The following is a 22,614-nucleotide window of genomic DNA, read 5'->3' on the forward strand; positions in this document are numbered from 1 at the left end:
AAAAGGCTGATAGCTGTTAGGTGGCTGTTTTCACCATGTTTTCAGTTACCAATTCTGAATCCAATTTCTAATCCTTCCAGATCACTCTAAGGAAAGCTGAGTGAATGTGGTGAGAAGAAAATGAAAATACGATGAAACCTCTGCCTTTAGACAGCCTAACTCAGAAGAAAGGAAGCTTCTTTCTGGTCCTGCGTTAGTAATCACAGCTGTGGCTTCCTTAGACACAGTTCTCTCCTTTGCATATATAAAACATTTCAAAGTGAATGCTTCTTACATTTCCAAAAATAAATATTAGCGAACTAAAAGTAAGGGGATTTAAAACATATAAAGCCCAATCAAAAATGTAAATGTTCAGGGGGCGTCTGGGTGGCTCAGTGGGTTAAAGCCTCTGCCTTTGGCTCGGGTCATGATCCCAGGACCCTGGGATTGAGCCCGGCATGGGGGTGGAGGGGCGCAGGTCTCTGCTCAGGAGGGAGCCTGCTCCCCCAAACCCCACAGCCTGCCTCTCTGCCTACTTGTGATCTCTGTCTGTCAAATAAATAAATAAAATCTTTAGAAAATATGTAAATGTTCAAAATGACAACTCTTCAGAAACTGTTTTATACAGATATTTATGTAGTTCTGTCGTTTCTATTACCAAAAAACCAACTCCAGACCTGTGGTTGTGTGAAGGAGTTGATGACCTACTAGCCTCGATGTAATTTTGGTATGGGTATTTTAAGTAAAAGAGTGTAACAATAAGAAAACTATATGTTTGAAGTGAAAATTTACCCACAGCTACCTGACATAAAGGTCCCGTTGACTCTTAGCTATTAATTCCCTTTGTTAACTTTTAGTGAATTTTTGTTAAACTCAAGGTAGATCGCATTGTGCACCACTAGATGGCACCATGCACAAGTGATAGGTGGGGCTTTATCTGGTCCAACCGAAGTAAGCTGGTCTTTCCCCATAAGCCACATGGAAGCCCTAGGAATCAAAGGCAGGACATGTCACGTAGAATGATGAAGCGGCTCTCTATGAAATGAACTGTTGAATCCGGACCTTCTAAGTTTGAGAGCAATCTAACAGCTATTATTTTACTCCAAAGGAGAAGGAAATCAGAATTCGTAGTGAAAATTATTGGACATAAATGGTGTGTTGTACGTAAGGGAGTTGCCATTCACTCGACGGGGAACATAACAGGTTCTGTGACAGATGAGTACCTCACGTAGAAGGAATCAACACTCTTCCCTTTTCACAAGGCATGGAAGCTCTTCTGAGCATTCTTCAGATTTCTAATTCTTGATTTCTGTAGATGGCAGATCCCAAGCCAGGAGCGATGCACAAATCTTGAGAAGTTATTTCTAATTGAAGTAATGGACAATAGCTCTCTTTCCTCCTCCTCCTCCTTTTAAAAAAATAGGTATTTAAAAATCTTTTGATGTAGAATAAAGTGATACTATCTTTTGGTCAAATACGCGTTGGTGCAAACATTATCCGATGAACTTACTACTGCAAACGCTTCCTTTCACATTAGCATAGCATATATGGATGTGTGATGCAGAGGGTGGCCCGAGAGAGACAGGAGATAAGAAGATAAGTTTCTTAACAGAAGGGGTGAGAACAGAGGCTCCACACCAGATTATCAGTAGTTCCTCAATGAGGGGAATGGAGGAGTCTTGGGAATATCAAGAAGTCAGCAAAATAGAAGAGGAAATACACGTGTAAAGAAGGAGGAAAATATACAGAATGATTTCTAATTCAGCTCCAGTCAGCAACGTGTATACCTCCAGCCCAAAAGTCGACCACAGCCATGTTCCGAAGGTTCTGATTCACCCACATCCGCGCTTGTAGTCAATCGTGTTTTGGCTACGGGGCTGCGGACCCTTTATTTCCCACTTGCTGAATGAAGTGAGTCCCTGGGTTAAAACAAAGAGCCCGTGACATTTCTAAGGAAATACCATAGTTTATACAAAGTAGTCTTTTGACTACTTACTTCTCAGTTAATTTTTTTAACTTAAAAAAGTCTGATTAAGACAATAACAGAACATAATTTGCAATCAGTCAGGAGGACAAGTGGTCCCAAGAAAGGAAAGAAAATGATAATAAAGGGATGCTATCTCTTGGCAAGCTATCAAAGACAAGGCTTGAAAGTGTGAGAAACAGGTTAGAAGTTAGAATCCTCCTCTTCCAAGCTGGAACTGTTTGGAAGGCAGACTGTAGCCTGGGCAAGAGACTAGCTGACTCCTTCAGTGATCGAGGTCAGAGTCCATGGTGGTCCTCGGACTGATGAAGGAGCTAGAGACATCACTGTAGGAGATCAGCATTTTAGAACCTTGAGAAGACCTACTACTGCCACCCCTTCATTTGACATCTGAGGGAACTGAGGTCCAGTGAGGTTAAATAACTTTCCCAGGGGAACACAACTAGCCAGTTACACACCCAGAACGAGAACCGGTTTTCCAGTTGCCAGCTCAGAGGCTGTCCTCCATGCACACAACCTCTCAAGTGGACAGAGTACCTGGGAGGTCACAGACCCACAATGTTCAGTGAACTTCAGTAGGGAATGCTTCTCACAAGACTTGGAGGAGGAAGACCTTGCCTGAGCCAGCTGAAAGAAGAGACTGACAAAGGCAGTAAGCATTGACTATGTTTCTGGGGCAGAAGGATGCAAGAAAGATAGCTCAAGGAGGCAAAGCCTGTTATAAACTGGTGACCATGTCCACCTTATTCCATCAGAAGGTGAGGCAGGTCTAGTCAATATCTAAATGCTAACAATACTGCTAACAAAAACAAAAGTTAAAAGAAAATCCTTTTACTAGAATACTTGTAAATACTCATCAATAATAATAGTGATAATAATAATAATAATGATACCTTTCTTTATAAAAAAAAAAACACTTCAAATTGCATCTTACAAACACACATGTGGTGAAAAAAATGCTTGTTCGTGTGGTTAAACATGAATCACTGTCTTCCCTGCAATGCTACAGCTTTGTTCCCAGAGGGTGACCAGACGGGTACCCTCGAGGAATAAGGAATATTAGTTATTTCTCCTTTATACTTAGATTCTCCACTTCCCTGATACAAACAGTAACACTGGTTCTACAAGTTCTAGAAACAGAACACCGATGGGAGGGTTATCTGAGACACTTGATGTACACAGTTTGTAGCAAAAGTCTGTGATTTCTCTGTGAATTACTCATCTGAAATAGACACAACAAACCGTCCACAGCTTCAACTTCAAATGATTTAAACAAAAATAGAACGAGCCATGGACAGCGTCTGCCTCCCTGTCCAATTTGTTGTAAACAACGTTTGTAGAAATTGGGTTTGTTAAGAAAGTTTATCCATATACCTGGATAGCAATAAAAAGCGTTTCCTAGGAAACTGTAAGATCCTGTACCACACAGCATACAGCCCAACTAAGAGGAAAATTAGGACGATTTCTAAAGTCAAGGTACAAATTTACACAATTGTTCTTAACTCCTGTGAGGATGTCCTGGTGAAGTGGGCGTGTCGGTCCAGCAGTTGTGTCTGCTTTCCTTTTCTCTCCCGCTTACAGTCTTGCCTGTGAAACTCATCGGTTGTGGTCCATTCTGGATTTCCTTGCCAACGGCCAAGCCCTGGACGGCCACAGACCCCCGGTGCATTCCCGCCCTTCATTTCCAGTTGTGGTGTGGGTCAGTACTGTCCTTCTGCTGCTAACGATACTACTGTTTCATGCCTTCCCATTTCTTCCAGGACGGCCGCCAGCATGCTCAAGTTTCCATCTGGGAAGTTCTGTGCTTCCCAGAGATCCAGGATTACGCCAGTTGGGCTGGATTTGGTGGCAAAGTAATTCAAGTACCTATAATTGGGAAAGGGAGAGTGTGCTGAATGATGAGCTGTACAGATCTGCTTCCTCTGCAGTTTGTCCCAATCCTTCCTGCCTCTCCATTTGTCTTGTGAGTACCCGGGTCCCACTGGAGGAGCTGTGGTTTACCGGGAGCCGTCCTAAATAACTAGCACACACTTAATTAGATCAGTCCCAGACAGGAGACGTGATGTTTAACTTTGTTAACCTCAACTCTGAGTAAGATAATTTAAGAGACGAGATGTCTATGGGTCATATCCTAAACAGGAAATCGAGACACTTATGTTTTCTTTCCAGCCCACGCTCTGATCATCTCTGACAGGTCATGCCATGTCTTGTGGTGCTTGGTAGTGATGGCAACATTCCACAAAGAGGAGGCTCCTGAGGTCTTTTTATAACTCAGTGTCAGTGCAGTGATTAGCATATTAATTAAGTAAGCATCCAGCGGTAGGCCTTGCTCAACAGGAGATGAGGAAAGACAATTACTTTAAGTGAAGGGATCTACTATTTCAGGGGATTTAGCCCATCAACTTTGCAAAGTGGATCACAGAACCTGATACTTATCTTGTCAGATAAGCCCAGAATCTCTCTCCACAGGGTGGTTGCAAGACCATGGCACGCAAGTTACAAAAAAGTTGAGGGAAATTGGAGGGGGAGGTGAACCATGAGAGACTATGGGCTCTGAAAAACAATCTGAGGGTTTTGAAGGGGCGGGGGGTGGAAGGTTGGGGGAACCAGGTGGTGGGTATTAGAGAGGGCACGGATTGCATGGAGCACTGGGTGTGGTGCAAAAACAATGAATTCTGTTATGCTGAAAAGAAATTCTAAAAAAAATTAATGTAAAGCACTTAGCATAGTGCCTAGCATAATGTAATCACTCAATAAATATTAAAGAGTAAAAAAAAAAAAGAAAGAAAGAAAGAAAGAAGCTTCATACAGGTTTGCAGAATGAAAAGTAAATGGATGGACAGGAGAAAGAGCAACCCCATCCACAGAGGCCACCCCCATCTGACAGGTCGCAGCCCCGGCGCTGTCTGTCTACCAGAAAGCCGTCCTGAAAACCTGGCCACACCCACCTGTCCAGGTTCAGCTTATGGGCCAGCATCCTCCAGTCATGCCCTCTGGTCTGTGGGGCGTCCAGGCTGCTGCAGAGCTTCTGCCGGATGGGGGGAGGAATGCTGAAAGCGCCAGGGCCGGTCATGGTGGTGATGGTGCTCGCGGGGTCCAGCAGAGGCAGATCAATGCCAGTGGGTTCCTGTAAGTTCAGGCGCGGGAACAACACAGCGTTATTTCCAAAGACAAAAGCAAGTTCTGTTGAACCAATCGACATTGCCTTGCTTTGAGCAGTAAGGAGAGAATGAGTGCTATTCTTCTTCCTGGTACGAATGGCTTCTTCCCGGCCGACAGCTGGGACCTGGCCGAGGACACGAGGGACGTTCCGGGCTGACTTTGCACAGTCATGGGACGTACAGGTATCTGCTACGGACTGGGCTGGGTGAGGTGGGACCTCTGGTGTGATACAGTAACGCCTTTTCTCTCATCCTTTTCAGGATGAAAGAGGAGAGAAGACTCTCCATACTCCTAAAGGTTTAGATTTCAAGAGGGGAGAAATGTTCAAAAGGGCAGTTTTTTGAGAATGAACAGATCTGAGATTAGAAGGCAGAGCTTCCAGAAACGGTGTCACCCTGAGGGGAATGCCCAAGTCAATTCTCTCTCTAACCTCTGCAGAAGTAGGGTCGGTTCTGCTTTTGTTGAAGGAAGTGGAACACAGTCCTCCTCCAAACGATATCAAATTAAGACTAATTTTTTAAAGAAAATGGTGAACACAGTAGATTGCCTTAGGGCCAGTGCTAATGGCATCCTCCAATTGCTGTACACCCTTATTTTTGTTAAATCTAATTTTAGGAGAGAAAACCATAAATTGGCTCTTAAAATAGTTTCAGCTCATAAAACAGCACAAATGCGAAATCTGAATTTCATCTGCAGGAGTAACTCTAATCATTTTCTGATCACTTCTGCTGGTTGGAAAAGCCAAAGCAAATGTTGTCTGGGAACTATTAAAGCAATAAAAGAAAATCTACTTAATCTACTTTAAATGTCACCTCTCTCTCTCTCTCTTTTAAAGTAGGTAACTTCTTGGTGTACATAATTAGCAGCTGTGGGATAAACTAGCCACATACAGTTTGAGTTATCATGAAGTCTCTGATCCCATGCAGAGTGCTCAGCTCGGGGTGGGGGCAGCGCCACCCCTGCCCAGAGCAACCCGAACCTGGTTGCCCCATGGGGATCACTGTGGTCTGTGTCTCAGTGTAGACCGACAACAAGCTCTGGATTCTGGGGCCAACAGCCAAGGCTCACTGCTAGGCAGTGAGGGGTCCATCCAGGGGCTTGGAGGGTGCATTAGAACGAAACTTTGCTGTGATACACATGCAGGTGTTGGTTGCCATTGTGGTATTTGGCCTCAATACCCCCAAATTGGCAAACTGAGCCTTTGAGGAGTCTATGCGCTCCTTTGCGTTAACTCCAGCACATTCCAGTTAAAAGACTGGTATGAATAAAACACATCAGCTCGAAATGGAGGTTGGAGTCCGGAATGGGGATGCGGCCTGCAGCTCTTTCCCCATACCTGGCAGAGCTCCTTCCAGCGGACCCCGAGGAGAGAGGGTATCTGACCTCCCGGGTACAGGGCTTCAATGTAGGGGCCCAGAAGAGTGACGTGGGGGCAGGTGGTCATGTTTTATCAATGGATTTGTGTTGGGAATTTCTGAACCAAAGTGCTTCATCACTTGTATTAGGAAAAGAAAGAAAGAAAGAAAGAAGTATAAAGAGTTGGGGTGAAGAAAAATCATGATATTTCCACAACTTAGTGCCATCACTCATGCTGAGATCCATCTTATGTGGACAGTAATGACAGGGCCTAGAAGGAAAGCCACCCTATCCCCAGATGTGACCATCCGGTGGTAGCAGTGAAGATCAGGTTGGCACAGGGACGTATCTGCTTTGTGGAGCTCTGACTTCTGTTTCCAGAGATTCTTCTCGCTGTTGCCCATAGTATTTCCTTACTGCGTACCTGTGGTCTATCCCAGTCTGTCAGACTCACCTTCCCCAAGTGTCATATACTGATGTTCCTCCTTTTCTCTCTCTTATTAAGAAGATTTGAATGCTCCTTCTACCACATGGAGTCCCCACTTTTAATCACACAGTGTGGTAATTACCTCATTGGCTGGTATGAGGCCTCAGAGCTGAGGCCTGTGGAGTGCAGAGCTGGGTCTCACATGGAGCAGGGGCCCCGTTCCCCTGACTTGACCCATCCCTTTCTCTGGTTGCCTGGACATGGCTCAAACTCGTCTCAGACCGGACCACTCACTGTTCCTAGAGCCTTTTTTTTTTTTTTTTTTTTTTTTAAGGCTCTACCTTTGATAATTCTTCTTTCCCTTAATCTCTGTCAAGCAAACCCCTCAAAATCTGGACCAAAGACATGTCCCAGGGCCTCCCCTGAGAAAACTCACCCAAAGCCGCCAACAGGGGACCTCCTGCCTCACTTTTCCGGTGCACGCATTCTACCTATCCTAGGCATGGTGGATGTATTTAGGGGTTACCTCTTTTGATTCCTTAAATTTCTTGGAGATGAAGTATTTTTGTCATTCTCAGAACCCCTATGATACTCAGCACAGTGGCCTGCACACAGAAGCTCTTCAAGTCATATTTGTTGACATGAGAGAAAATAAGTTTCCCAGTACAGAAGGAGTATAAAGCTGCCTCTTGAGAGAAGCCCACCCCACAGAGTCCTGTGTTGAGCGTCCTTCCGATTAAATGGGAGTAATAACACGGCTGTTCTCACCGTTAAATCCTGAAGTAGAGGCCAGGTAAAGGCAGGCCTGCCTCTCAGAGGATCTGCCACACATTCACGTCGCCATCCTTTTCTTGGTGAGTAAAAACCTTCATCGCTTCATGTGGGCCTTCAAGGCCCGAGTCACTAACCCCTGCTATTGTGCCTCTTTCTTTCTTCCTCTGTGGCTGAAACAAGCCTCTCAGGGCATAATTCCTTGTCTCTCTCTTATCAGATGGCTGACAACAGGCTTGGAGGTAAAAGGAAAATATACATTTACATTTCATCTAAAAATTTCAGCTGCTATTAGTTTTTCCTTTCCTTCCAGGTAAGCGTAGAGTTTACTCTCACAGAATGCTTATTACAATAATCGTTTATGATATTGGTACCATCTGTCTCTGATGCCACGATTCCCTCAGTTAAACATATGATTTTTCAACATTAGCCGAACAGCTGCTGTGGGTGACAGCACACATTTTCAGCACCGTGTGGGAGACACAACTTTCCACTCCCGTGTCCTGACTCTTCTTCCTGAAGTCACCTCAACAAACTAGATCTTCCTAACGGTTGTTTACACAGGCTAGAGAAAACTGAAGAGTAAGTAGAGGGGATAAGTTCAGCAGACAGATGCTACTTTGCGCATTTGAAGCATTATTCTTCGTGTATAAAGAGTGTATGGAAAGCGGCTGTAAGGTCTAGCAAATAGTGGGAAACTGTTATCGTTACTATTATCTGGGAATCCATTAGTCAAACAAATGGCTAATGCTGCCTCGTGAAGTTCCACCTTTTCCAGGCTTCAAAGTGATGAACTAAAGCAAGGTGTGATCAACCCACTTGGGAAGATAAGCCATCTTCTTTACTCTGGGAACTAATATTGATTCATTTACTGACTGAGATTTATTTCTCATTCCTGTTTTTAGAGTGGCTGACGGAGGTTTTATTTTATTATTTTGATAGAAAGGGAATCTAAAGTTTAATTTGATGACAGATGCCACAGACTACAGAGGCAGAGTTTCCTCAAGAACTCAGTAATTCTCCCAGCATCAACGGGAGCAGCAGTAATGATGAACCCTGGCTGAACACGGGCCATGAGCCGAGTTCTGCTCAGTGCACTAATATTTACTCAGTCATTTCTCACAGAAGTTCATCCTTTATTATTGTACCAGTTTACGCATGACAAACCTGAGGCAAGATGGGTGAAGTGATTGCCATATCTGCATGGAACTGTCCATTTGCGAATTTCCTACCATAGGTCTTTGTGTATAGCTAACACTAAGTAGAAGGCCTGACAAGACTTTAAATTTCCCTCACTTCTCTGCACTGTTTTTTCTCTTGGGTGTTGATGGGTAGCTTCCCTGTTATTACTCCCCCCACAGCCTTCTTAAAAAAAAAGAAAAGAAAAGAAAAGTAAAACCTTTCATTATTTACATTCGGGCATGCACTCATGCCCCTGCTTTTACTCTTTGAGACATTTTCAATTCTTAAACTCCACCTCTGTGAGACCAAAGGCTTTGTCTCTTGTTAAGGCATCTCTGGCCAAAGCACTCAGTGAGGAACAATTGGCCGACTCTTGACATCCCCACGGTCTCTGTCAAGCACAGCCTGGTCTCCCTGGGGGGCAACAGGTCCTTCCTGACTAGAGAGGCCAAGGGCCACGGCTTTATAAATGACTGCTGGTGAGTGCCTTGAGTGGTGGGTGGCTGGGGGGAGGGTGCAGTGCATTCCTGGCAAGTCAGCTCATTCTTGGAAGAGAGCACTTTGGAACTGCAACCCCAGCCCACCTGCCAGCTAGCCCTGTGACCCTAGGAAGGAGGCCCGTGCAGGAGAAAGACACCACAAATGGCGTCTTTTCTCTGTTTGGTTACGGTTTGTCAGTCACAATGTACCCCTACTTGAAGCTTTTGATGAGGATCCGGGGCTCAGGGCTCTCCAGAATCAATTGTTCAGAGCTGAGCCTTGTTCCTCAACATCAGTACTCAGCCCCACACCTCTCCCCTCTGTGGGCCGCATGCACCCGCATTCAAATGCTAACCACAGTGGTGGAACTCAGTGACCCAGAAGTAAAAGCAGTAGAGTGCCCCATAATCCCCAAAGTCATCCGATTCCAGTCATTTCTTGCCCCACCCTCTGAGAAACGTGCTTATCTGTCACACGTGTGGCCAAAGGCCTCTGGCGGGTCTGAGGGTTGGCCTCTCAGACTGCCACCAAGCTGCAAAAGAAATCATCTCTCCTCTACGTTGGCACAAAGATGAAAGTCCTGAAATGGTGATCACACTTTGCAAAAAGCGGCCCTTGCCCAGCAATGGCCGTCACGGGGGGCTGGGGGACCGGCGGGGGCCGCTGAACTGCTCCCTTTCACTTGAGGCCGCCGCGCCTCATCCAGCTTTTCATCACGCAGCAAACGTTCACACTGAACTGAAGGCAAGCATCAAAGGAGCAGACGTCCTCGCCCCCCTCCAAAATTCCGCAGCCTTTGTTGTCACTGGAGCTGGGTGGTTATTGAACTTTGCAGACCTGCTGGGCCTGGAAAGTGAAAACACCCTCCGGAGCCAGCAGGGGTGGTGCTGTGTGCCTGGGAGATAGGGCCTGCGCCTCCGAGGGCCTGGCGGTTGCCATGGTGCCCTGACACCGAGATCATGCCTTATGAATGTCACCGGGGTCTGTGACTAAAGTTGTTTATGAGTCAAAAGTCTCATGGAACTACAGCAGGAAACGGTGGCCACGGCTCTCGGCAGGCTGTGGGAAAGAGGGATGGAGTGTCCTGGAGCCCGACATGTTTTCCCCCTGCTTGGTTTGCCAAGGAAGACAGTCTTTAAATACAACATGGAGCGCGAGACACACCGCGCAGAGTGACATTTCATTCGTCACTGTGCATGAGACAGTGAGGGAGAAGCAGTCTTTTAAATCATCGCCTGTCCCCCTGTGGTTTTAAAATATGACAGTCCTGCTCTTTGTGGCTTAGTCAGGGGCTCGGAGCTTGGCTCTGCGAGGCCCTGGGAAGTGCTGCCTTCTGACCATGTGGCTTACACTTTTTCCTTTGTTCCTCCAGCGTGGAGGGTTTCCACGGTTCAAAAGGAGGATGGGGAGAACACGGCGCACCCAGGGAGGCTTCAGGAAAAGTGACTCCACGTGCACGCCACCTCCGTTCTACCCTATCCTTGAAATTCTAACTAAAAGGTTAGAACAGGATCCTTACACTCATGTCCTGACATAGAAAACGCGTATTTTTCGAAAGGGATTTCCTATCCTTTTCTTGGATATATCGAGCTCTTGCGTGTTCATTAAAAATGTTACTGTGTTAATAAATAGGACCTATACGATACGTTTCAGGACTGTCCACATGGCCCCTGTCCAGACCCCTTCCCCCTCCGCACCTCTCCTTCCTTCCCCGGTCACGGTCTCCCCTGACCTCGGAGGCCGCCAAGGGCGTCTTACCTCGGACGCGGCGCAGTGGAGCTGGAAGATCTGCCCCTCTCCCTCCACCTGCCGCACGCACAGTTTGCAGACCAGCTCCACGGTGCTCAGGCTAAATCTTTCCAGGGTGAAGGTGCAGTGGAGGTTCCTTTGAGACCCACTCCAGATATGATAAAAAGGAATTTCCTAAAGGATATAACCATGTTAACTACCGATGAGCGACTAACACTGGAAACAACGCTCAGACGCCGCCTGCCGAGTACTTTTCTCGGAAGTACCCGTTACCTCATGTAATCCTCGCGACAGGCCCCTGCATAAGGACATCCCAACCCACTTTTCGGATGAGAAATAACGAGGTCCAGACACGTTAAACACCACCCTCCCCCCATCCCACAACTCCTAAGTGGCAGCGCTATGAGCCCAGGGGAGTTGGACTCCAGAATCCATATTCCTAACCAGTCTGCCGCTGCTCCCTCATTTACAAAAGAAGCCATTGTAAGTGGTTTTTCAAAAGTTTAGCGAATTCCCAAAATAAAACCTACACACTCCAGTCATTGCTCATTAAAAGGAATCCCTGCCGTGGTATTCTGGAGAAAAGCAAAGAAAGTCTAAAGGGTAGAGCACTGATCCAGTTCCTTTTCATGCCTGTGCACTCCCTCCGCACAGGACAGGGGAAAACCAGAACTCACTGCAAGCGGAACACTGCGGGCCTGGGGAGCTGCCGCAGAAAATCCTTGGCCTAAAAAGGACCAAGCCTCTAACAGACATAAATTTTCTGAAAGTCTGGACCACATTCAGAGCCCATCCTAGAATCTTGCTTCCATAAAGGAAAGAAAAGGGTGATACATCATTAATAATAATAATAATAATAATAATAATAAAGTGGGGAGAATATGGTGGTTAAGAACGGAGGCTCTGGAGCCCAATTCAGTATAAATTAGAACACTCTCCCTTTGCTTACTTGGTGTTGTGGGGTAAGTAAACTTTCCCATGCCTCGGTTTCCTTATCTGTGAAAAAGTAAGGAAAGAGTACCTAATCATGGACCTGCTGGGGTTAAATGAAGTAAATCAAAGTGCACGGGTGTCTGGCAGATGGTAAGAATTCAGGCAGGCTTGGCTTGAACTACTGTCAGATTATCATTATTATTAAAATAGTATTTTCCGTTATGGTTGCACAAAGGATATTGCTCACAAAAGGGAAAGATTTATGGGGCTCTAGGGCAGTTGCAAAGAAGGGAGAGAAGAAAGCAAAGGGAGAGATCTAATGAGAAAGTCAAAAGCCAGATGCCGCTATTCAGTGCTGAGTTACACCCAAGAGTCTGGTAGACAGCCCCATGAAAGCTTCGGAGTGTTAGCAAGCTAGCAGGTTTGTTTCCCACGACTTATGGGTAAGTACCAGCCCTACAAGATTAAGAATGAGCTGGAAATCTTCCTTTCAACTCTTAATATATTCTCTGACTTTTATCAGAAAGTCAGTCAGTGGAGTTGCGGCCTTGGGGTGTGGGACTGAATTCGCATGTGTGTAGACATGGACTCGCAGTCTGCATCTCCTGAGATTGGGTATGAGGCTAGAGATCCTGTTGCGCAGCCTCCTGGGAGCTCAGGCTCAGAGCAGCTGGGGGGTGGCTGGTGACAATCCCTGGAGAGGCCTCTGCTTTTCCCATGTGTCCATGCAGTGAGACTTTAGACCAGTATTTTTATGCTGTTATCTAATAAAATCCTGATCAGATTTTATTTTTAGGTGTCATTTCAATTTCCAAATTGGTATTACTTCCAAGTTTTCAAGGTAAAGGTATTTTCTTAACAACGCTGAAGTCTAATGTGTGTCACAGCATGGGGGGAATAACACTGTTCTTCCCTTTTTCCTTAGGAATGCATTTTTTTGAGGTTCTTTTTTAATCAATTTGCATTTATTCTGAAAATGAAATGAAATGATGGGCTTGGAAGTCCTTTTACTAAAAATAAAACAATGAGAGTACAGTTATTTGAAGGAGAATTAAGAAAAAATCTTTCAAATATTCTGAAGTATTTTTCGGAAATCCTAAGTAACTCTATACCATTTTGGAGAAACAAGTACTGATACAGAATTAATTTCAAGGAAAGGAATTCTCATGTTTAAATAATTTTAGACCTCTTTCTCGGAGCTGTCTCCAATCCTTTGGTTCAGCTCGGGAACCTTACCTGGTATTTCGCCAGCAATTTACTTTTCCAGAGCGAATGGGCGATATCGTGAATCGACAGGCGCAGGTTGTGGGTGCTGCCTTTAAAATGAAGAGCCTTAGGTTCTTCTAGGAGCTGTCCTCCTATCTGTCTCTCAAGCTGCAGTACTTCCTACAACGACATGCCCAAAGTCAAAAGCAAATCTCTGAATCGTATGACTTCTGCTGGCTGGCTCTCTCAACAAATGAGTATGTTCCTCACCGCGCCTCCCCAACTCGACAACTAACTCGCACACACTCCCACTTCTGCAGCCTGGAGACCCTCCAACTGAAGCCCCTGCCAGCTTGTGTGTGACTCAGTCCTCCTGACCATCAACTCTCTCTCAGCAACCTGCATCACATGTTGTGAGGCAAATTCAGTACAGTCTGCATTTCCCGATGGACAAGTCGAAGATTTAATCAAATCCTGGAAAATAACAATCAGAACCCCAAATGGGAAGAATTCCAAATGAAAGAAAAAACAGGCAGAAATAGAAATAAGCAGTTAAAGTAAGTAGATTTTCAATGAACTTTTGGGGAAAAGGGCAAATCACTAGAAAACAAACCCATGTCTTGGACTTGGCAAAAAGTAAAGACTTGGAATGCATTTGGCACTTGTTTTTCCTTTCAATTTTTTTTTTTTTGTAGTTTCTTTACCTATAGAAATAATAACATTTTTGCCTAAGAATTATTGGTTGCACAATTCCCAATTGTCAAAAACTAAAATAAAATATACTCATTATCTGTCCTATTAGAGGAAAATATACTAATATAGATTAGGAAGTTCTGTCAGCAGCAAATACTGAACTAGACAGTCATTCAGATTAAATATGGAAAAGAATACCTCATTTCTCAAGAACTGTGGCTGATCAAAAAATTTGCTATATAACTTCACTAAACTATAAAGATGTTACATGAAGACAAATTCTAAATAGATTTTCATTCCTCAAACAAGCTAATGGGAGTTAACGAAGCATTTCGAAGTACAGCTGCAATTATCCAAATAGCAGCAAAGCATAAGTTATCAATGAACAAAATATGCTGAGTCTCCTTTGTCATCAGAACCATCCCTGCACACTCTGCTCTCACTGTGCTCTGAAAGTTTCAGTGACACACATGTGTAGGCAATTTGTGCCCTTTCTTTCCTTTTTAAAGGGTTCAGGAAAATAATGGATTTAAAAAATATATATAAAAGGAAAACACGGTGTTCTTTCTTGGGGACATTTCCAGCTGGAAGCAGGGGGTTCCATAACGCAGCGCCCATTCAGGTCATTCCACACGCACGTGTTGGGCACTTACCAGAGTACTGAATGCAGATGGATCACAGCAGAGAATTGTGAGTGTGGGGACCAGATTGGCTTTTACCCAGAAATACATCCACTCTGCATTTGCTGAATGAATTCTAACCCACACACATGTAGCCCAGTAAGTGCAGAGCTTACCAACATCATTGATTAGATGTAAACAGCTCATTTCTAGCTGCTTCTTAGTGGTTCTGAGCATCCATCATCTTTGAGTCAGGCCACTATTCTGAACAATGCAAGCTGCTGAAAGGTCTTATAAGGTGTAGGGAATATTAGGGTAATGTGGAATATGGTCTCAGGCATGGATTCCTCTAATTAGTGTTTAATGGAAGCGATGAGGCAACAGCACATTGACGGAGAGACTGGCATGGTCCAGCTGCTTCAGAATATTTACACCGAGAGGATTCAACCTTGCTGGCTGATGAGTAGCTATTACTTGTGACAGGAGTCTGAGCAGTCAGCCGACTCCCAGCCAGCCAGTCGGCCACCAGGACACATATGTTTTGCCCTGGCTCTCTGTGCCTACAGCTCAGCAGGCTCTGAGGGTCCCCAGTAAGCCTTACAGGTCTACCCAACCCAGAGTCGCACATGTTCCTCGTGGAACACTTCACACTCCATTCCTCGACAAGGATCTGGCCATGTGGAAATGAAGATGAATAAGAAAAGCGAGGGTTAATTGCAGTTTCTTCTGCTTCAGCAGCAAGGCATAATGAGCTTATGTTGATCATGTTTGGTGTCTAGTTAGCATAATAGAGAAAGCTGATGTTCCCAGTGAACCTGGCACCTGACAAATTCTAAAGCTAAAATGATGTTTGTTTATAAGCCATTAGAAGAAAAGAAACATAATTAGAAATCTTTGAGATTACACTCATGCCAATCAATCAGTTCTAGCTTCTTTCCAGTACACCCTAATTACCTCATCAAGACGTCTAAAGAGCAATCGATAGTAATTATCTGATTACTATAGATCTTCATTATGTCCAAATTATCTCCCTGGGATGTCTAAAAGAAGATGCATTGTATTCTGGGAGAAAATTGTACCCAACAATGTAGAATCCACACCCCATTCCTACAATCAACATAGATTGCTGGAGGATATGGAGAACATTATCAGTTTTCTTGGCAGGGAGGACTAGTGAAAAAAACCTAAACTGCCTATTGGCCATGACCTTGAAATCAAGAAATCTAATAACACATTTGAATGAGGAGTCTGGGTGGGAGTCAGCCCAAGAATAGGACTCAGTCCTTGGTTTCTTTGGCATTCACCTCAAAAGGCATAGTTAAGAGTTCTCACTAATGGGGAAAGATGGTGTTGGCTTGAGCTTTTTTTGAAAGTACCAAGTAAAATGCCATTTCATTTTATTTTATTTTATATTATTTTATTTTATTTTAAAGATTTAAAAATTTACTTATTTATTTTAGAGAAAGAGAGTGGGGGTGGGGAAGGGCAGAAGGAGAGAGAATCCCAAGTAGACTGCCTGCTGATCAGGGAGCCAGACAACGGGTTTGATCTCATAACCCCGAGATCATGAGTTGAGCCAAAATCAAGAGTTGGAAGCTTAACTGACTGAGCCACCCAGGCACCACAGTAAGATGTCATTTATTTTAAAGATATGGGAGCTACAGAACACATCTCCATAGTCTTAAGCTCTCTGTTTTTCCATCAACCAGGAATGACACAAAGTGGCTGCACAGAGCTGGGAGAACCTAACTTTTTTGTCCCCTTTGATTAGACACAAACCCTGGTGAAAGATAAACTGTCCATCGGGATGTACCATGCTTACAGCCGAGGTCCTCTCCAAACACATCTGACTGCATATGCCTATCAGTCAAAAAATTGAGCATGCATTTTATGCTTCTTTATAAATGATATAGTAACATGTCAGTAAATTACTGTATTACATTATAAAATACACATAAGGTTAAAAGGATGAGCCAAGATGAATAAATACAAAAGTATTATTATCTTTTTGGTCCCCAAAGTTCATTGGGCCTGGGGTGTGTGAGGTCATTTTCAAGACACTGACTTGGGCAGATGTCTTTTCACTGCTAACTCTGGGAGAAATCAGCCCTCGAGTAAGTGATTCAGTAAGAAGAATCCTTACCAAACTTAAATTTAATGTTCTTCCTGAGAAGTGGCAACAGATCTCACACCCAGGGTGTTCGACTTCAAGGAAACATAACAAAATAAAGGAGGAGACCATAGCCAAACCACAAATTAAAAATATTAAAGTGAATTAAAGATATTGTAAGTGATAAATAAAATACCTCCTTGGAAACTACAACCATCTAAAAGTACACAAGTCAGAGATGACTTGACACATACAGCAAACCCACATACAGGTTTGAACTTCACGTGTTCTCTTACATACCAGGTTTTTCTGACAAGGATAGGACATGACTGCAAATGTATTTGCTCTTCCTGACAATTTTCTTTTCTTTTTTTTTTTTTTAAAGATTTTATTTATTTATTTGGCAGACAGAGATCACAAGTAGGCAGAGAAGCAGGCAGAGAGAGAGGAGGAAGCAGGTTCCCCGCTGAGCAGAAAGCCCGATGTGGGGCTCGATCCCAGGACCCTGGGATCACGACCTGAGCCCAAGGCAGAGGCTTAACCCACTGAGCCACCCAGGCGCCCCCCTGACAATTTTCTTAATAGCATTTTCTTTTCTCTAGCCTTCTTTATGGTAAGAACACCGTGCAAAAAACATACAACATACAACACATGTTAATGGGCTATTTATGTCATTGGTAAGGTTTTCAGTCCACAGGAGGCTATTAGTAGTCAAGTTTTTGGGAAGTCAAAAGTTATATGCAGATTTTCAACTGCCTGGGGGCTCAGTGCCTATAACTCCCACAGTGTTCAAGGGGCAACTATATAAATCTTACATCAGAAGAAAGAAGAAGCAAGCCCACTTGACACACTAGTCAGGCTTATGCCCTGTATTGTTACGTTTTTCACTGTCTTAATCTCAGACATGTTATAACAGACCCCACTTAAAAATATTCCATAACTTATATTTCAAAAGGCTTGATTTTCTGAATTCCTTCAGCATGAAATCATTTTATTATACATATGATACACAGAAGGAAAAGGACATAAAAATAACAAACGTATGAATCAATAAGATATAGCTTTACAGTTAAATACTTTCGTCTCCTTAATCTTCCTGAGAGCATTCATTCAACATCAGTAAAAAGCACATGGCCTGCTGGAAACCGTGTCAAGCTCTGGGGTACGAGCCCTCAACCCTGCCTCATACCCCTCAGGGAGGGGAGATTGCCATGTAAACATGTGACCCCAACATTGCGCTCAGCCCCAAGACAGTTTCCAGACAGCTGCTTTTGGATCACAGAGTTAGGAAATATCTTGAGAGAGAATATTATGAGAGAATAAGAACAAAATATATTTAAGTCAAAGGATTTAGTTAGACTTCTGAAAAATGTAGTGATCTTGGAAAGAAATGCCATCGTAGGAATTAGGATCATCTAGGCTCTTTTTTCTCAGAAATATAAATGTTACCTTCCTTTGCAAAGGATGACCTCCCTCTTGGCAGGTCTCCCCCATCAGGGTCCTGTTTGGTTCTGGGTGACTCTACCTGGGTGACTGTTGGTTCTGGGTGACTCTGCTTTGATGAGCTTGCTCTGTTTCTACGAGAAGGAGTCACTTTCTGACTTCCTTTGTCACAGTGGTCTTCACCCCTGTAACTTAACCTTGAGAAGACTCTCAGGAGTCAGTTATTGGCAGAGGTGGGAACACACGCCAGTCCCCAGTCACAGAGTCACCAGGAGCAAGCCCCTGTGTGAGTCTGATGCCAGGACCCGAGCAATCCTGCAGGATGGCTGCTTCCCCAGCCCAGTGGCTGCCCAGTGCAGGCTCTTCAGTGGCCCTGAGTGAGGGCTGTATTGATTCAGGGGGCCTGTGAGGGATCGCTTGAAAGGCAGGGACAAGAGATTCCACAGTAGAAACAACCGGCTTTCACAATAACCAATTAAACCAAGACATTATCCATGCCAAGCCATTAGCCTGGGCCACTTAAGAGCCACAATAAATCTGAACTGTTTTAAAGGCCTGTGTGAACGTACAGACGGAGCACCACTGGCCAGTACCCAGATCGCTCCCAGGCTCTTAGCCCAGAGGATCAGCTCTCATGAAGGCAGCCCAGGACAAGGCGAGCAGCAGGAGCCTTACAGCTCCCAAACTCTGGTCTTCCTAACCCCAGAATTTTTCATGCTGCTTTCCTTCAGGGGTTAGACCACCTCCACTTCAGGGCCGCTGGAGTATCAGTCTCCCAGTCTCCCAGTTGCACGGGAGAGCCCCCGGAGCAACACAGATGCTGGCGGGGATGCTCAGGGCGCAGGTTTCAGAATGCAGGAAGTCTCTGCCTGAGCGGACCCTGTGCCAGGGAGTGTGTGAAGCGCTGGGCCCCTGGCCTGTTCTCCACGCTCTGTGCTCACCCTCCTTCTGTGCAAGAACCTGCCTTCTCTCTTCCCTCCCTTCTCTGAACTATACGGCCTCCTTGGTTGTAGCTTCCAGCTCCTCAAGGAGAGCTTGTTGTAGCTTCCAGCTCCCCAAGGAGTGCTCATTCCTTTTGTGGGTTACTAGCTTTTAGCCTTTTGTGGGTTACTAGCTTCTCTAATCAGCTAGAGAAGGGAGGAAACAAATGATTAAACTTGAATCTCATATAAAGCATTAAGATTTCTTCTGGAAGAGAAGGCTGGAAGGAGGTGAAATCAAGGTTTTCTTTTACGTTGTCTGGCTTTGTTCTCTGCATCGTGTGGATGTGATTTGTCTGTTCACTCTTTATTCCTGACGGAAACACGTAGCCCCAATTCGGCCGGCCGTATTGAGGGCTGCCAAGGAGCCCGGGGCCAGCATTGGGAACCCAAGCTTTGTGAGGCTGAGCTTTTCAGCCTGGGGACAGCTGGACAGAGAGGGGCCCACACTCCACGCTCCGAGCCTGGCGCTAGACCAGACACTGGAGACCGAATTGCACAATTCACACCCTGAGCCGCACCTTCACCATGCTTCTACCACATGGGCCAGGGGTCTCAAGAGCCCAAACCAGGCGACATTCAGCCTGCCACACATGCTCCAAAAGACCAGCCCTCAAGTGTTGTGCTGGCTTAGTTTAAAAGAAATCGCATCTTCATTCCGTCTTTATGGAACCTGCCTTACTCCTGTTCATTCTCTAATTCCACGCCGAGACCTGCCCTTGTCACTGGGGATGAGAAATTTCTCTTTTTGCTGCCAAGGCTCTCTGTGGCTCTCACAGCTGTGGGCCTGCATGCTTCCCAAACACAGGCCACAGAGAGTGGCTGTCCTTCTCTGCTGGTCCCTGCCAGCTCTTCAGCCAAGCTACTCTCCGTTCTGGCCAGTTGACTCCCCTCCTCTGGCCACAGGGCCCAGAGGCCAACCCTCGGTCATCTCTGCCACCTGCTCGGGTCACCACCACTGGCTCTGCTACCTCTTCTTCCTGTGCTCACACCGGGGTGCTGTGCTCTCCTCGCTGAGTGTGTCTGCTGTGCTCCATCCCTCATGATAACAAGGCTGGACTCTGGGGACTGTGGGCAAACATTCCCCATCGAGTCACCCGGTTTCCAGGGTTCTGCCTGCTGCTCCCGCAGCTACCGCTGCCACCGATGCTCGGTCTGAGCTGCCATGTCTGGCCTGCCTGGTCAGGGTGTTTTGTGACATGTTTAAAGCAAAATGGCAAAGGGGAGGGGGCACTCGAGGAAGCAGCTGTGTCACCTGTCCACCTCTGAGCATACTTCTGAAGAAAAGATGATCTCTCACATCTCTGGAATTAGGAATAGGGCTTTTGAGGTTGTTCAAGAACCTCTGGAGCCATCTTGTTTTACTTTTCACCACTGAACTTGCCATTTTTAAATTTCTACGTTAGTTTCTAATTTTGCCATAAGAAATTACCATAAGCTTCATGACTATAGACAACTCACATTTATTACCTTTCAGTTGTGTAGATCAAAAGTCTGATCCTGGTCCCACCGAGCTACAGTCAAGGTGTTGTTAGGGCTGCCTTCCTTTTTGGAAGCTCTAGGGGAGAATTTGCTTTTCTATCTTTCCCACCTTCCAGAGGTTGACTACATTCTTGGGCTCAGTGTCCCCTTCCTCCATCTTCAAAGTCAGCAATGGCGCATCTCTCTGGTCTCTCTCCCATGGTCATGGCTCCCTGGACTATAGCTGAGAGAAGTTCTCCACTTTCACACACCATGTAATTACATTAGACCCACCCAGAAAATCTAGTATAATCTCTTCATCTCAAGGCCCATACCCTTAATCCTATCGGCAAAATCCCTTTTACCATGTAAGGTAATATATTTGGAGGTTCTGAACATTGAGTACCGATATTTTGGGGGGCCTCTATACTGCCTACCACAACTTTTATCTTTTTCCTCTCTTTTCCTTCTCTCTCAGAAAATAAACTCAACATGGCAGGTCATTTTCAAAATATATGGTAGGGTCAGGGCCAAGACTCATGAGAAGGTAATAAAGATTCAGTTTAAGTTTAGATTCACCAAGAAGATCCCTGTCCCCATATGGCTGACAAAATAGCCTGCCCACAAACCTGAAACTCACCTCACAATTAGATCACAACTAGATTTAGTATCCTCATTGAGCCATTATCCTCAAAATGCTGTTCTATCTAAATGTCTAGCTAGGAATAAGGAACATCATCAAATACTGTTTGTGCTAGGAAATTTAATAACTTTAATCTCCTTGAATCGTCTAAGGGTCTCTGATGTAGACCAAAGGACTGTTAGTCAAAGAGGTCAAGTTCAATGACCAGAACCACGGACCTGAGGAGGGGCAGAACTAATCGCATTAAGCAGCCTACTCCAAGCTTCCCCACCACACCATACTTCCTCCCATACACTCAGCAGAAGGTTAAGGGAAACATATTTGCAATCTTTAACACACTGTTTGGTATTGTCCAATACTTGTGTTACATGTACAAATATATTAACTTAATTGCAGAGACCAGCATCCTGAAATTATAAAACACAGGTCAAGCTAGTTTTGAGGCTATTTGAGGGAACTGAAAGAAAAGATAAGGCTAATGGGGCCAATTTAAGAGAAAGCCAGCCTTCACAAACCTGGAAGAGACAGGCTGGAGGTGTGCTGGGTTCTGCGGGGTCACAGCTGCCATGCAAGGGGCGTCAGAAGGACAGTGGGAAGTGTTAGCAGCAGGAAGAAGACAAAAGCTTCTCCAGGCTACCTGCGACCTTCTGTGGCTGCAGCCCAAGAGACAGTATTGCACAGCTCTCAAGAAGACCTCCCACTTCTTCTCGTTTTCAGCATTTCTTTCATTTTCTCTTCTTTTCCACATAATATGATCTTTCACGGAATTTCTATACTCTAGACTGCAGCCTGAATTAGGGTACGTGAAAACTGAAGAAATCCAAAGAAGGCTCTTCTCCATGCCAAATGACTACACGAAGAGAGCCAGCTTATGTTAATTTACATATTCAGTTCCTATCATATGTACATTTGTCAGCAATTCAATAAACATCACATGCTGTCTGTAATGTATGCAAATAACTCTTCTTTTAAGTTCTGAATCTCAGGGTTTATGATAAACCTATTTATTACAAAAGGAAAATCTCAGAAACGGTACCCTCAGGATAGCGGGACAGAAATGCCTTATTTCCACATAGATGTCTGTTTCTCCCTGGGTGTTTCAAAACTTACTGACATATAATCTTGTTCTGTGCTAATTTCTGGTCTTTTTATATTAGGATTTAAGTCTTTGCAAATAACGAGGGAACACCAGTATTATTACTTTAGTCGCCTGAAGAGGTGGGAAGCAGAAAAACTGATTTTTAAAGATTTTATTTATTTGAGAGGGAGCGTGAGTGGGAGAGAGAGGAAGAGCGAGAGAGAGTGTGAACATGGGTGGGGGAGCAGTCGAGGGAGAGGGAGAAGCACACTCCCTGACCAGCAGGGAGCCCGATGTGGGGTTCAATCCCAGGACAACAGGATCATGACCCGCGGTGAAGGCAGACGCTTAACCTAC

The 22,614-nt window shown here is 44.9% G+C and overlaps 1 protein-coding gene across 2 annotated transcripts in view; it reads right to left on the minus strand.

Annotated features, from left to right (window-relative positions):
- Window positions 1-511: 511 nt before the first annotated feature.
- The window catches only part of UNC5C (unc-5 netrin receptor C), a 352,673-nt gene continuing 330,570 nt past the window's right edge, over window positions 512-22,614 (minus strand). For both annotated transcript variants that reach the window (XM_032332945.1, XM_032332944.1), the window contains 4 exons: window positions 13,260-13,409; window positions 11,100-11,264; window positions 4,912-5,090; window positions 512-3,829 (listed from right to left, as the gene is read on the minus strand). In XM_032332945.1, coding sequence (XP_032188836.1) covers window positions 3,664-3,829; window positions 4,912-5,090; window positions 11,100-11,264; window positions 13,260-13,409 — 660 coding nt within the window. In that variant the 3' untranslated portion in view covers window positions 512-3,663. The remainder of the gene's footprint in view (window positions 3,830-4,911; window positions 5,091-11,099; window positions 11,265-13,259; window positions 13,410-22,614) is intronic.

Source organism: Mustela erminea, chromosome 2, assembly GCF_009829155.1.
Source record: "Mustela erminea isolate mMusErm1 chromosome 2, mMusErm1.Pri, whole genome shotgun sequence".
Taxonomy (NCBI): domain Eukaryota; kingdom Metazoa; phylum Chordata; class Mammalia; order Carnivora; family Mustelidae; genus Mustela; species Mustela erminea.